Source organism: Dromiciops gliroides, chromosome 2, assembly GCF_019393635.1.
Source record: "Dromiciops gliroides isolate mDroGli1 chromosome 2, mDroGli1.pri, whole genome shotgun sequence".
Lineage (NCBI taxonomy): Eukaryota > Metazoa > Chordata > Mammalia > Microbiotheria > Microbiotheriidae > Dromiciops > Dromiciops gliroides.
Window position 1 is genome coordinate 504084764 of NC_057862.1, and position 15353 is coordinate 504100116.

At 34.1% G+C, this 15353-nt stretch overlaps 1 protein-coding gene across 1 annotated transcript in view; it reads right to left on the bottom strand.

Moving 5' to 3' along the window:
- The window catches only part of SNTG2 (syntrophin gamma 2), a 612266-nt gene that overhangs the window by 142952 nt on the left and 453961 nt on the right, over positions 1-15353 (bottom strand). Inside the window, exons 13-14 of the mRNA XM_043985274.1 lie at positions 12195-12266; positions 3123-3332 (exon numbers count right to left, since the gene is read on the bottom strand). Coding sequence (XP_043841209.1) covers positions 3123-3332; positions 12195-12266 — 282 coding nt within the window. The remainder of the gene's footprint in view (positions 1-3122; positions 3333-12194; positions 12267-15353) is intronic.

Consider the following 15353-nt stretch of genomic DNA (forward strand, 5'->3'; position numbering starts at 1 on the left):
ACTCTGAGATACCACCTGACACCTATCAGATTGGCTAATATGAGAAAAAAGGAAAATAATAAATGTTGAAGTTGTGGAAAAATTGGAACACTAATGCATTGTTGGTGGAGCTGTGAACTGATCCAACCATTATGGAGAACAGTTTGGAACTATGCCCAAATGCTATAAAGCTGTGCATACTCTTTGACCCAGCAATACCACTGTTCAGTCTTTTCCCCAAAGAGATCATAAAAAAGGGAAAAGGACCCACATGTACATAAATATTTATAGCTGTTCTTTTTGTGGTGGCAAGGAATTGGAAATTGAGGGGTTGCCCATCAATTGAGGAATGGCTGAACAAGTTGTGGTATAGGAATGTAATGGAATACTATTGTGCTGTAAGAAACAATGATCAGGTGGATTTCAGAGAAACCTGGAAGAACTTGTGTGAACTGATGATGACTGAGATGAGCAGAACAAGGTGAACATTGTAAACAGTATCAACAACATTATGTGTTGATTAATTGTGATAGACTTGATTCTTCTCAGTAATACAATGGTTCAATATAGTTCCAAAAGACTCATGATTTAAAAATGCTCTCCAAATCCAGAAAAAAAAAAACAACCCACTGTGGAATCTAGATGCAGATCGAACCATACTATTCATATTGCTTTTTTTGTTATTTTTCTTTTTTGAGGTTTTTCCTTTTTGCTCTGATTCTTCTCTCATAACATGACTAATACAGAAATATGTTTAATGTGACTGTATTTGTATAACCTATATCAGATTACTTGCTGTCTTGGGTGGGGAGAGGGAAGGGAGGGTGGGAGAAAAATTTGAAACTAGAAATCTTATAAAAACAAATGTTAAAAACTAAAAAAAAACTGTATAAATCACAACTTCTCTGGGTCTCAGTTTATTCATCTATAAAATAGGGATAAAAATAATTGACCTGCCATTTGCCCTTCTGCTATACCCCCTGGAATTCTGTGTATTGACATCTCACCTTCTCATGCTTCCTAAGGACTGCTAGGCCTTGTCACTAATTTGTAGCTGAACTCTAAAGACCCCTAAGCCTTTCCACCTGAAATTTCCTATGTTTTGTATCCCCAAATTATAGTATGAGCTCTTTCAGATCCTGCACTGTCTTGATTTTCTATTTGCCTCCACAAAACTTAGCATAGTGCTAGGTACATAGCAAGCATTTAATAATTTTTTCATTCATTCATTCAGTATCTCAAAATCTCAAAAGTGAGAATAAATTGAGATTATATAGATGCATATGTACATATATGAAAATATATATGCAAGCATGGTCATGTGTGTGCCTACATGCTTTGTAACCATTAAGTACCATGCACAGGTAAGTTATTGGTGCAATTGCTCCAAATAACTAATCGAACTGGATGTCCTCAAGGACAAAATTATGTCAGTTTCATTGGTAATATCACAATTCTACTTAACTAAACTTAGATTGGAGAATGCAATAGTAATTACTGGGGGAATGCTTAAATTATGTATAATACAAAAATGAGTGAGAAATAGCTAGCTAATAATAATAAAGGCTGGCATTTCTATAGTGCTTTAAGGTTTATACTCCACTTTACATATACTCTCATGTTTCAGTGTCACATCTTGTGTGATAGGGATTATTATTCACTTTAGCCATGCACAGGAATGGCCATCTTTTTACCATACCAACAAAAATATCATAGCTAAAATGTATAGAACACTTTAAGTTTTGTATTGTGTTTTATGTAGACAAGTTCATGTGACTCCCACAACTCTGTCAGGGAGGTATATTTATCCTCATTTAATATATAAAGAAACTGAGGTCCAAAGAAGTTGGGTGACTTTCTATTGTCACCCAATGTGTCATAGGTGGGATCTGAACCTCTCTCTTGTGATTAAAAAGTACTGTCAGTATGTCAATAAACATTGATTAAGGGGGCAGCAGTGGATAAAACACCGGCCTTGGATTCAGGAGGACCTGACTTTAAATCTGGCCTCAGACGCTTAATACTCACTAGCTGTGTGACCTTGGGCAAGTCACTTAATCCTCATTGCTCTACCACAAATACAAAACAAAAACAAACCGTTGATCAAGTACTTACTATGTGCCAGGCACTGTGCTAAGTTGCCTTTTATATTACAAATATAGGTTTCACTGTGCTTCCATCCTCTAATGGAAAATTACTTCAACCTCTATCTGTATATCAAGACATGAGTAGTAAATCAAATATGGTACATAAATTAGAATTTAAAAATCTATTTAAAGACAAAACAAATATTTGGTTTATTGCATGCTTATTACATCCATGATGTACAACACAAGGTTAGGGTAAAAATGATTCCATCTTTGTTTATGTGAAATGTAATCTTGTCTGTGATACATATCATTCATTTGTGTTCTGTCATTCTTATTTCTTGTGATCCATATCCACCTTGAAAGGGATTCTATCATTTTAGATAGAACATAGTTTCTAATAAATTCTTTGTTATCAATTCAATGTATTTCCACTAGAAATTGTATGTGACTTATTTCCTGTCATCTGTAGGGGAAAACACATCTGACAAACATGGGAATCTTAAAAAAATTTCTCTTGGATGATTATGCAGATAGATAACTTACTGAGTCCTTAAATTTTTATGTAATTATTTGGTCTTCTATAAATACAATTGGCAAGCCAAACCCGCCTCTTCAGGCTATATTCAGAGAGCAGGTAGTTATTGGATATCAGTGTCAGAATGTAGCAATTAGGATAAAGCACCGGCCCTGGATTCAGGAGCACCTGAGTTCAAATTCGGCCTCAGACACTTGACACTTGACACCTGGGCAAGTCACTTAACCCCAATTGCTTCAACAAAAACAAACAATCAAATCAGAATGTAGCAATTAAAAGCATGGATCATTTCCCAAGTATGAAAGTTAAATATTTCCTTCTCTTTATTTCTTTGATAATCCACGGCATCACACTTGTTACTCAGAATGATTGCTGTGGATTAACTAACAAGGTTAATGATGTTTTGTTATTAGAACTAAGAAAAATATTTTTCTAACATCTAACATATATGGCTCATGATTTCCTATATACTGGCTATTAAAGGTCAAAAGTTATAATAAATAATATATATTACTTACCCCTGTCCTTTGAACTTCCATGAAAATGGCTCTTTGGAATGATTTTTCCCACACAGCTAGCTCGCTCCCTAGCTCTACATTGAAAAAATGACTTTTTCCCTGTCCAACCATGACACTGAAGCAATATGGCCGTTGGTCTTCCAGGTCATAGTCCTGGTGAAGACCTAGATAAAAGTTTGCTTGTAACCAGTAGTCATCAGCAAGCCAGAGCTGAAAAACAGAATAAAAATTTGTTTGTTTTAATTGTTGGAAAGGAACTAAGAACATAGAAAGGTATGATAGATATGGAAGGTATACAGAATATTGGAAGTAGAAGGGACCTTAACACAGAGCAAATATAATGTTTGAGCTTGAGAGGACCTTAGGAGGTAGAATATTAGAATACAGAATGTTAGGAACAACCTTCCTTGCCATTTAGCTAAACTTCTATTTTATTTTAATAATAAACATTTTTATTTTATTTATAGTTTTGAGTTCCAAATTTTATCCCTCCTTCCCTCCCTCCCCTTTCCCTTCCCTGAGGTGGTAAGCAGATAAGTATTATACATGTGCAGTTACATAAAACACTGCCATATTAGTCCCTCTGTACAAGAAAACTTAAATAAAAATAATGAAAGAAAGTGAAAAATAACATGCTTCAGTCTGTGTTCAATAAATATCAATTCTCTCTTTGGAGGTAGATATTATGTTTCATTAATAGTCCTTTGGTATTGCCTTGGATCATTATATTGCTGATAATAGTTGTCATTCACAGTTTTTCATCAAAAAATATTGATGTCCTCTGTACAATGTTCTCTTGGTTCGGTTCACTTCACTGTAAATCAGTTCATACAAGTTTTTCCAGGATTTTTGGAAATCATCCTGCTTGTTGTTTCTTATAGCACAATAATATTCCATCACCATCATATACCACAGCTTATTTAGTCATTCCTCAATTAATGAGCATTCCTTTGATTTCCAATTCTTAGCCACCACAAAAAGAGCTGCTATAAATATTTTTGAACAAATAGAACTTTTTCTCTTTTGGGGGATGTCTTTGAGATATAAACTTAGCAGTGGTACTGCTGGATCAAAGGGTGTACACAGTTCTATACCCCTTTGGGCACAATTCCAAATTGCTCTCCAGAGTGGATTTATGTCCCAGATTTCCTTCATCCCATACAACACCCAATAGTTTACTTTTTTTGCTATCTTTGTCACTCTAATAGGTGTGAGGTGATGTCTCAGAGTTGTTTTAATTTGCATTTATCTGATCAATAGTGATCTAGAGCATTTTTTCATATGATTATAGATAGCTTTGACTTCTTTGTCCGAAAACTGCCTGTTCATTATCTTTTAAACATTTATCAACTGACAATGACTTGCATTTTTATAAATTTTACTCAGTTCTCTATATAATTGAGAAATGAGGCTTTTATCAGAAATACTTGTTTCAAAAATTACTTCCCAGGTTTCTGCTTCTATTTTAATCTTGGTTACATTAATTTTGTTTGTATAAAAACTTTTGAATTTTATATAATCAAAATGATCTATTTTACATTTTGTTTTGCCCTCTATATCTTTTTTGGTCTTAAATTTTTCCTCTGCCCATCAATCTAACAGATAAATGATTCCATGCTCTCTCCCTCTTTTTTTGTTTTTTGTTTGGGCAATGAAGGTTAAGTGACTTGCCCAGGGTCACACAGCTAGTAAGTGTCAAGTTTCTGAAGCTGGATTAGAACTCAGGTCCTCCTGACTTCAGAGCTGGTGCTCTATCCACCAAGCCACCTAGCTGCCCCCAGATTCCATACTCTCTTAATTTGCTTATGTTATCATTCTTTATGTGTAAATCATGTACTCATTTTCACTTTATTTTAATATATGGTGTGAGATATTGGTCTATACCTATTTTCTGTCATACTGTCTTCCAGTTTTCCCAGAAGCTTTTGTTCAATAATGATGAGTTTTTGTTCCAACAGATTGGATATTTGGATTTATCACATACTAGATTACTACATTCATTTACTATAGTATAATTTGTACCTATTCTATTCCACTGATCCACCTCTCTATTTCTTTTTTTTTCTTTTTGCCTTTTTTTTGGGGGGGGGTGAGGCAATGAGGGTTAAGTGGCTTGCTCAAGGTCACACAGCAAGTGTCAAGTCTCTGAGGCCAGATTTGAACTCAGGTCCTTCTGAATCCAGGGCCAGTGCTTTATCCACTTCGCCACCTAGCTGCCCCCCCTCTCTATTTCTTAGCCAGTACCAGATTGTTTTTATAGTTACCACTTTATAATACAGTTTGAAATCTAGTACTGCGAGACCATATTCCTTTTTTCAGTTTATTCCTGTGATATCCTTGAGCTTTTGTTTTTCCAGATGAATTTTGTTATTACTTTTTTTAGATCTATAAAGTATTTTTTTGATAATTTGATTGGAATAGCACTACATAAATTAACTTAGGTAGGATTGTCATTTTTATTATATTGGCTTGGCCTACCCATGAGTAATTAATATTTTTCCAATTGTTTAGATCTGACTTTATTTGTATGAAAAGTATTTTATAGTTTTGGTCATAAGCTTCTTGGTAAACTTCTATTTTAGAGAGAGAGAGAGAAAACAAAACAATAAACAGAGAGGTGAAGTAACTTGTTGAAGTTTATAAAATGAATAAGTAAAAGAATTAAGAGTAGAACCCAGAATGCCAGGCCATAAATCTTTTCATTATATAGCATATAAGCCAATATATATTTATTTTATAGCCTATAAGAATATATATGTATGTATATGTTTATATATATATATATATATATATATAATAAAAAATATTTATATAGAAGTATTTTATTATACCTCACACTCAAATGTCCAAGAATAACATAGTAAAAGACTTGAATATAACCTGATAGTAGAGAATATTATCTTTGTCTGTGGAGAAAGGCCCCACATGTTAATGAGACCAGTGGGAAATACAGATCATTGTACTGAAACAATTGTTCTTGAACAAAATCTTATGAGGAAGATAATATAGTCATGATTATTCTTACTATTCAGATGAGGAAACTGAAGCTCATGGAGAAAATGTGAATTGTATATGGTAATAAACCTAGAATGTACTCGAGTCAAACCCAAATCTCTTCTGACCCCAAGTGTTGCCCTCTTTCCAATACCCATATATAGGGATTGTCTACACACATACACATATACACATACATATATATGTATATATGCATATAAGCATATATATGTACACTCTAGAACTATGATTTCATTGGCATAAAGAACTATCTTTATTTATTTTATAAATATAGATATTTATATAGATTATATATAGATATTTATATCTATATTTATGCCTATATTCATATCTATCACTCCTTCTTCTCTTCTCCTCTCATCCTCTCCTGTCTTTTCCTCTTTTTTCCTCTTTTCTTTTCTCCTCTCCCCTCCCCTCCCTTATTTCTTCCTCCTTCCTGTTCCTATTGCTGTTGTTGTTCTTTCCCCTGCCCTCCTCACCCACCCCATGTGAGTATGTACTATGTTTGAGGATGGGAGAGAGGAGGAGAGAGAGAGAGAGAGAGAGAGAGAGAGAGAGAGAGAGAGAGAGAGAGAGAGAGAGAGAGAGAGAGAGAGAGAGAGAGAAGGGCACGCTTTGGAACTTTTGACCTTCTGGCTATGTGGCCCTGGGTAAGTCACTTGACCTTACTATCCCCTGGTGACTCTCTAAGAATATAAGTTGCAGAGTAGGTGCTGTTCTGGAGGTTCTATATTGGCAGATTGATTTTTCTCCCTCTCCTATCCCCTCACCCCAAAAGGGGTTCTTTCACTGATGAAAAAAGTAATCCAGTTTAAGATAACATGGTCTTGTGTGTTTTCATATTTAGAAAACCAGCTCCTCAAACAACTGTTGATTTTACCTTTGTATCCCCAGCACATAGAACAGTGCTTTGCACACAGTAGGAAATAGATTTATGCTTGTTGAATTGAATTATATATAAAACAAATTCATTAACTAACAAATGTTTCTATTTCATTAGTTTTAATAGAAATTATTATTTAGAAAATTATAAATGCTTTTATTTTGCTTGAAAGAAGTTAATTATAAATTTATCTTTCTTTTTGGACAGGATATTAATGTTACTTGAAGGAGTTCATTCTACTTCATCTTTGTTTTTAATACTTTATTTATTTATTTATTTATTTTTGGTGGGGCAATGGGGGTTAAGCAACTTCTCCAGGGTCACACAGCTAGTAAGTGTCAACTGTCTGAGGCCACATTTGAATTCAGGTCCTCCTGAATTCAAGGCCCATACTTTATCCACTGTGCCACCTAGCTGCCCTTCTACTTCATCTTTAAAAAGGTATATCTTGTATACATTATTCAGATGATGTTCATAATTTAAGTCACAACTGCAATCAAGGCCCTGATTGATGCAATTTTCTCATCAATTTCATGGCTGATGTAGAAATTTGGTATAGACATAATTTTAATACGTGGAAAAAAATAACCTCTAGGGAGAAAAAAATACAACTGAGAAACAACATAATTTCTTCAAACTTGTGTTTCTGGTCTGAACATTAATAGAGACAATTATGGAAGGGGGTTTACGAACACTGATCACAAAGAAAAATTGAAACTTAAAAGTAATCATTTGTTTTCCTGAAATATAAATTAAATTCACATAAGAAAAATTAAATATGGGAGAGAAGCAACATTAAATTTTCTAGTTATAGTAAACATGGCAGTTTAGTTTCAAAAAAGATCCTGTAATATTTGATACTGGCAAAGCAAATAGGCTCAGAAGGTGTTGTTAGAGATACAAACATGTTCCCAAACTTATGATTGAGTAATTATTGTGATACCTTGAGTGTAATCTGAGCAGCTTTCACTAACCGTTAACACTTGTGATGAGGAGAAAAAATTCAGGCATAGCCTGACATATTCATTCAATAAACATTTATGAAATGACTACTATGTGTCAGGCACTGTGCTAAATGCTGAGGATGCAAAAAGAGGCAAAAGGCAGTCTCTGCCCTCAAGGAGCTCACAATCTCATGGGAAAGACAATATGTAAACAAATATATACAAAGCAAGCCACACATGATAAATATGTAACAGAGGGAAGGAACTAGAATTAAGAGGATTTGAGAAAAGCTTGATGTAAAACACTGTGACTGTGATAGGTAAATTATCTTATTCACATCTCAATTTCCTTTCTGCATTTTTCCTCACAAACTATCTTCCCAACCCTGCAGAAGCTTCTGCCATGTTTGCATGATTAGAGACATACTCTCTTATATCTCTTTTCCCTTTATCCTTCCCCCATTTCCAGTTTATTTTATTTATTGTTTTCCCTTATTAAATTCTAAGTTCCCTGAAGGTAAGACCCATCTCATTTTCTTATTTATATTCATAATACTTAGCACAGTGCCTGGCATATAGTGAGGGCTTAATAATTGGTCTTTCTCCAACTACCTACGTATCATCTATCTGATAGTATAAACATATTCTGCCTTAGTCAGAACACATCTTAAGTATTGTATTGAAAATGGGGAGCCACATTTTAGTGTGGATGCTGATAAACTGGAGTGTCTAACTGTACTGGAATGGTGATAGTATCAGAGATCATGCCACATGAAGTTTGATTGAAGAAACTGAGGATGTTTTCCTTGAAAAGAGAAAATTTAGGGACAACATGGTAACAGTTTCTAAGTAAGTGAAAGTTTGTCACTCAGGATAGGGGTTAAACTTATTTTGCTTTGTCCCAGTGAGCAAAACTAGAAGCAGCTGATGCAAATTTCGATGGACAGATTTAGGGTTACTGGAAAACTTTTCTTTATAATTAGATATATGCAAAATTGGAATGGGCAGGCTTGGTAGCTAGCAGGTTCTGACTACTTAGAAGTTTTCATGCAGCAACTGGATGACTGTTTGTCCAATATGTGGTAGAGGGTATTTTATGCAGGTTTGGGTTTGGTTGGGCTAGATGACTTTGAGATTCTTTCCAACACCAAGATTCTCTGCTTTTGTGTTACTCATTGCATAAGAGTCTTTCCGGGGACATACAATGCACAAGAACACATAGAGCAAGAACTAAAATGCTCTGCCATAAAAAGGTTTCAACTGCCTTTCCTGCTCTCCTTCCTGCAAACAAAGTCAGGTCTGTGGTCCCAGATTAGTTTTAAAAAATCAGCCCATAAATTGGGCTATATCTGATTTTTTTTCTTTTAAGTAGGCTAAATGAAAATTCAGTGTCAGAGAATATGATTCTTTCATATCAATGAAAGTGCAAGCAGTCTCTTCCCTATTCTAGAAATTAATTGCCTTGACTTCATGATTGTGGTAACATGCATAAGAATCCTTTAAGAATTTGAAATGAGAGAATGTTCACTAACTTAAATGACTGCTTTTCAACTTGCTCATATGCTCCAAGCTATATAACTATCAATAGGGAAGTAAATAATTCAAGTCCAACATCTTTCCTTTCTAGTATCTCTTACATTCTTCAAGAATATAAATGAAATTATTTTTTACATCTTGAATTCCCAAAAGTTGGACTCTTACGTTGAATTTTTCATTTCTTTGTCAACAAAAGAGTAGCCTCAAGATAAACTGAAAGTTCTAGAAATTAACTTTGGCAGAATCCATTAACATTAGGGTAATGCTGAGGAAGAAGTTAGCAATTATATTCTCTTCATAAAACTTTTAAAAATCTTTTCAGACATATAAAAGTAGTAACATGGTCCAATGGAAAGAAGACTGGATTTGGAGACAGAGGACCCATGTTTAAATCCTGCCTCTGAAACTTTCATCTATGTGACCTTGACTAAATCATGTTACTTTTCTAGACTTAGTTTCCTCATCTATAAAATGAGAAGGTTGGACTAAATGGACTCCCAGGTCTCTTCCAATTTTAAATTTATAATCCAATTGTAATTTAATCTAAATTATGATCTAATTCTAAATTTATAACTCTCCATGAATGTCAGTGGAGCCCACAAACACATACTAAATTTCAAATGTAGAAATCATCTGTATAAAGATTTACATATCATACCCCATTCCCTTTTCTTTGATCCAATCTCTGGAGAAGAGGATCTTGTTACCAGTTCAATCTTCTTTACTACTCACTTAGTCAGTCAACAGCATTTATTAAACTCTAACTATGTGTCAAGCACTGCACTAAGCATTGGGGATACAAAGAAAGGCAAGGATCTTACAATCTAATGGGGGAGACAACATGCAAATAACTTTGTACAAACATAATTTACCTAGGATGCATTGAAGATAATCATTGGTGGGAAGGTGATAATATTAAAAGAGATCATCCTAGTTCTATTATTCATCACTTTTTACCTGAATTATTGTGATAACCTACTAATTATTCTCTTCGAGTGTGGCCTCTTCTTTCTTCAATCCATCATCAACACAATTGCCCAATTGATATTCATAAAGCATATGTCTGACTATCTTATTCCATTGTTCAAGAAACCTCAGTGGCTCTACTATATCCTCTGGGATAAGATACAAATTCCTCTTTTAATCACTTAAAGTGCTTCACAATCTTGCTGCACTCTATCTTTCCAGAGTAATTATACATCTTCCTTCTCATGTACTTGATACTCTAGCTGAATTAGTCCATTTGCTGTTCTGGCAGCCAGTGGCACATTTGATAGAAAGAACTGAGTACAAATATACTTACTAGCACGTAACCCTGGGCAAACCACTTAAATTTCTATTTGCCTCAGTTTCATGGGTAAAATGGGCATAATAATAGCATCTACCTCATAGGGTTGTTGTGAGGATAAAATGAGATATTTCAATTGCTTAGCACAATGCCTTGCACACAGTACGTACTATATAAGTGCTTATTTTCCTTGTTCCTGTATACATGACATTACATCCCCCACCTTTGTGCCTTAACATATGCTGTCCCTTCAAGGACTGGCTGAAGAACAAGAGGCCTTCCAGATTTTCCCAGTTGTGACCCCTACCCTATTGCTTTGGACTTCTATCTTTCTTTTACTGACTGTCAGTGTTTCTACCTGTTTATCAATCTATCTCTTCCATTTAATTATCTGTGAATATATTATAGTCTTTCAATTGAATATAAGTTCCTTGAGGGTAGACAAGAGCTATCTCACTTTTTAAAAACCCTCAGCCCATAGCAAAGTTACTATGCTTTTTAACTGTATATCAAGAGACACTTAATAAATGTTTTATGATTCACTGATTGTTTCAAAGAATAGATAGACTGAAATATTCAGACCACAGAGTGGTAGATCATCATAGAAACTGAGATCTGAAAGCCATTTAATAATTATCCAAGCACTTCGTTTATAGATGAGGAGGTTGAAGTGATTTGCCCAATGTGATATAGTTAGTTAAATTCTTAATTGAATACAGTGCTTTTGAGGGTTTTAAGTCATTTGAAATTCTTTCATTTCAGGTGTGCTGTTCAAAACTCCTAGTATATAATTCTAGGTTTTGATTTGGGGTTTTTATGTAATTTGAGATCTGACTTTCTGATGAAATAATTTTCCTCAAAACAATAGTCTTATTTCTTCAATAGGCCCAATTTACCTCAGGTGATTTCCATATTACACAGCTTAACTTTACCAAAAAAGATAAATAATCTCAAATAATGCCATGTATTTTAAGACATCATGTCCCTTTACATTGACAGGCCTTTTTAGTACATGGCAGACACATGGCAGACAGCCCATAGTAATGTCATTTTATTAGGAACAGTTAAAATTTGATTTGTGCAGCAAGAGATTAACTAGTTTGAAATTATCCACACTAAATCAGATGCCTTTGAAGGTTTGATTTAAATGCCCTGGACAAAATGGCATTTATATTACCAATAATGTCTTCTGCTAGTAAAAGCTGCCAATAAGTAGACATTGGTCTTGACTGGACTAGATATAAATTCATAAGGATTATGGGAATATCTATCTAGAATGTTTTAAATTTCTTATTAAGTTCAAGGGTACATCTGAAAGAAGATAAATTTTGCTTTCTCCCCTATTATCTGAAACCCCAAACTCTCTTGCTTAATTTGAAAATGTCTCATTTTCTCAGCAAACTTACCTTGTGAACTTTAAATAGTACCTCACAGAGGTTATAGATTTTTTCAGCTCGTACCCAGTCTAATGTACTCACCTGTAAGAAAGAGAAAATGCACATATAAATAGATGCTTTCTTCTATTAGACTGATATTGTAGATCACCTGTAGGTATAACATGAAACTTAATATGCATCTATGCCAATGAAATTTTAAATAAGCACTAATTACTTGGCAATTCTAACCTGCATATATTGTATATATCAATAACTAATCATATCTGGTTATTTTAAAAGCAAAATGCAAATATCTTCAAATATCTTCAATTTATTATATATTAATGTAGAAAGCTTTTTGATCCAAGAATAAATTGATAAATGGCTTTGTGAATGTGATTCCCACTGTGATTTGGGACCTCCTTCCTCAAATTAATAGCAAAGGAATCAAATTAAGAGGGGTTATGACCAATCACAGAAAGGAATTACTGTATTAGTATGAAATAGTGTAAAGAATCTTCCATCTGGAGTCAAAGGACATGAGTTCTTAGCCTGGTTGTGCCAATTGATACCATTATAAGCTTTGTCAAGTAATTTTCTTAGCCTCAGTTTCCTTCATTTTTATAATGATGAGGTTGAACTAGATGACCTCTAAGGTGCTTTATACCTGTAAACTTATTATCCTATAACCCTATGTGGCCATCAGGTCAAATTCTAGTTCTGTTACCTATGGAATATTGGGCCATTTGCAACCTCTCCAGACCTCAGTTTCATCCTTTGTAAAATAAGGGGTTTAGTTTAGGTGATTTCTAAACTCTCTTTCAACTCTTAATCCTGTGTCTACCTACATTAATAAGTATTTTGACTAAGTGGATAGTTCAGTCACAGAAACATTCATTCAATTTGACTAACTACCTAAAAAAACTGAGTTGGTTGAATAAATGATTTGGATTGATTTATGTAGAGACTGTGGGAGTTATATACCAAATTTGGATTATTTGTTATGTTACCTATGTTTATTTTACTCTTCCACCACTAAGGATGATCAAAAGTTCACTGAATTATTTCTTTCACCATGTGCAAGAAATTTAATCAATTTGTTTCATCCTGAAGTAAGCTTCTTATTAAATAAAGTGCTAGAGACATACAAAATCGGAAACTCCAAAGCCATTAAATTTTCTTAAATGTTCTTCCAAATTTAAGTTAATGATGTGAATAAAGATTACACCTAGCATATTGTCATTTAATATTTAAGTAGTTCCACAGTCAATTCACAAATCCTGATGAAAAATGAAGACTAAATCAACCTATATGAATGAAGAACAGTCAATTCAACAGGTAACTGGTGAGTTAATTATTTACTACACACACAGACAAAGATACACAGATATACATCTATATATCTCTATCTATATATCTACATATATGGGGAGAGAGAGAGAGAGAGAGAGAGAATCAAAGCCAGATATTGATAGGTTAAGGAACTCCATAATTAAAAAAAATGGAGGACTACTATTCTTCTAAGATCTTGGTTAGTAACATGTGCAGTCTCTTATAAAATTTCCCTTTTGCACTTATAATGATTTCCATTATTATTCTGAAAGTGAACCCAGTTATTGTTCTCCCTGGGATTCCAAAAGCACACCCTCCCTTGAATTTGTATAGCTTCTATAACTGATACATTCACAGGATTACTTATATCATTACAGTGAAGTGCTTAATATATTCATGTAATTAGAGCTGAGTTTTTTGACAAATAATTGACTATGTGAGGAGAGTCAGTTGGTTTAATGGTATTTCTTAAGAATAGCAAATGTGTTTACAGATCAGTCATATATAATGGCCTCACTTCAGAAATCATGGTTAGGGTACTTATTTTCTCTTTCTGTCTTCTTTTTCTTGGCTTTTTCAAGTCCTTCAACACAAGATGAACTTTCAAAATCACCTCTCCTTTATTATTGCACTATTTCCATACCATTTGACAAATAAAAATCATGTATTCTACAAAGGGCCTACATCATTAGTAGTCTCTCTTCAATATATAAATGTCCAATTAGTATATGCAAAGTACAAAATGTCATGTTACATTAACGACTTATTAACTTGACATTTTCAACTCTTCTCTTTATTTTCAGCGTGACAAGTTGTAGTCTGCTCCCTGTACCTGAACTGATCAGTGATCAATGTTTGATCTTTTTCACTTTACATATTTTTAATGTTTCCCCTTTGATTCAGAGAATCATAGAAATAGAACCGACTTCAGATACCATCAAATCTCACTCATGCCTGAACAAAGATCCCCTTATTGTTTGGAGATTTCCAATAAAGGGGAACTCACAACTTCCTAAGGTATCCCATTCCACTTTTGGATATTTTAATTCTTTAAAAGGTTTTCTTTACATCAAGCAGAATCTGCCTTAGCAACCTTTTACCCGCTGATTTTAGTTCTCCCCTCTGGGGCCAAGCAAAAATCTTTCTTCCATGCAAAAACTCTTCAAGCACTTGGAAACTATGATCTTTCCCTAGGTACATAATTGCTGCTTCTGGATTCTCCAAAGAGCCTGCTGCAAACACTGAGTAACCCAGGGACAGTTTGCAGACAGGAAAAGGAAAATATCTATCTATCTATCTACCTCCCTACCTGCCTGTCTGCCTGTCTGCCTGTCTGTCTAATATATGTTAAATGTATGTATATACACATATATTCACACACATATGTATATGTATTTGTTGTTTTCAGTCAATTCAGTTGAGTTTGACTCTTAGTGACCCCATTTGAGGTTTTCTTGGCAAAGATACTGGAGTGGTTTACCATTTCCTTCTCCAGCTCATTTTACAGATGAGTAAACCAAGGCCATTGGGATTAAGTGACTTGCTCAGGGTCACACAGCTAGTATTTGAGGCTAGTATTAAACTCCAGAAAATGAGTCCTGATGCCAGGCCTGGCACTGTATCTACCATGCTATCTTCCTCCCTCTCTCTCCCCTTTCCCTTCCCCAACATGTGTATATATGCACGTGTATATAGGTATATATATATATATATATATATATATATATATATATATGTATATATATATATATATATATATGTGTGTGTGTGTGTGTGTATACACATATATACCTATACATACACACATACATATATAGTAGGTTTGTTTTTAATACAGGTAGATTAGTGTGGTTTTTT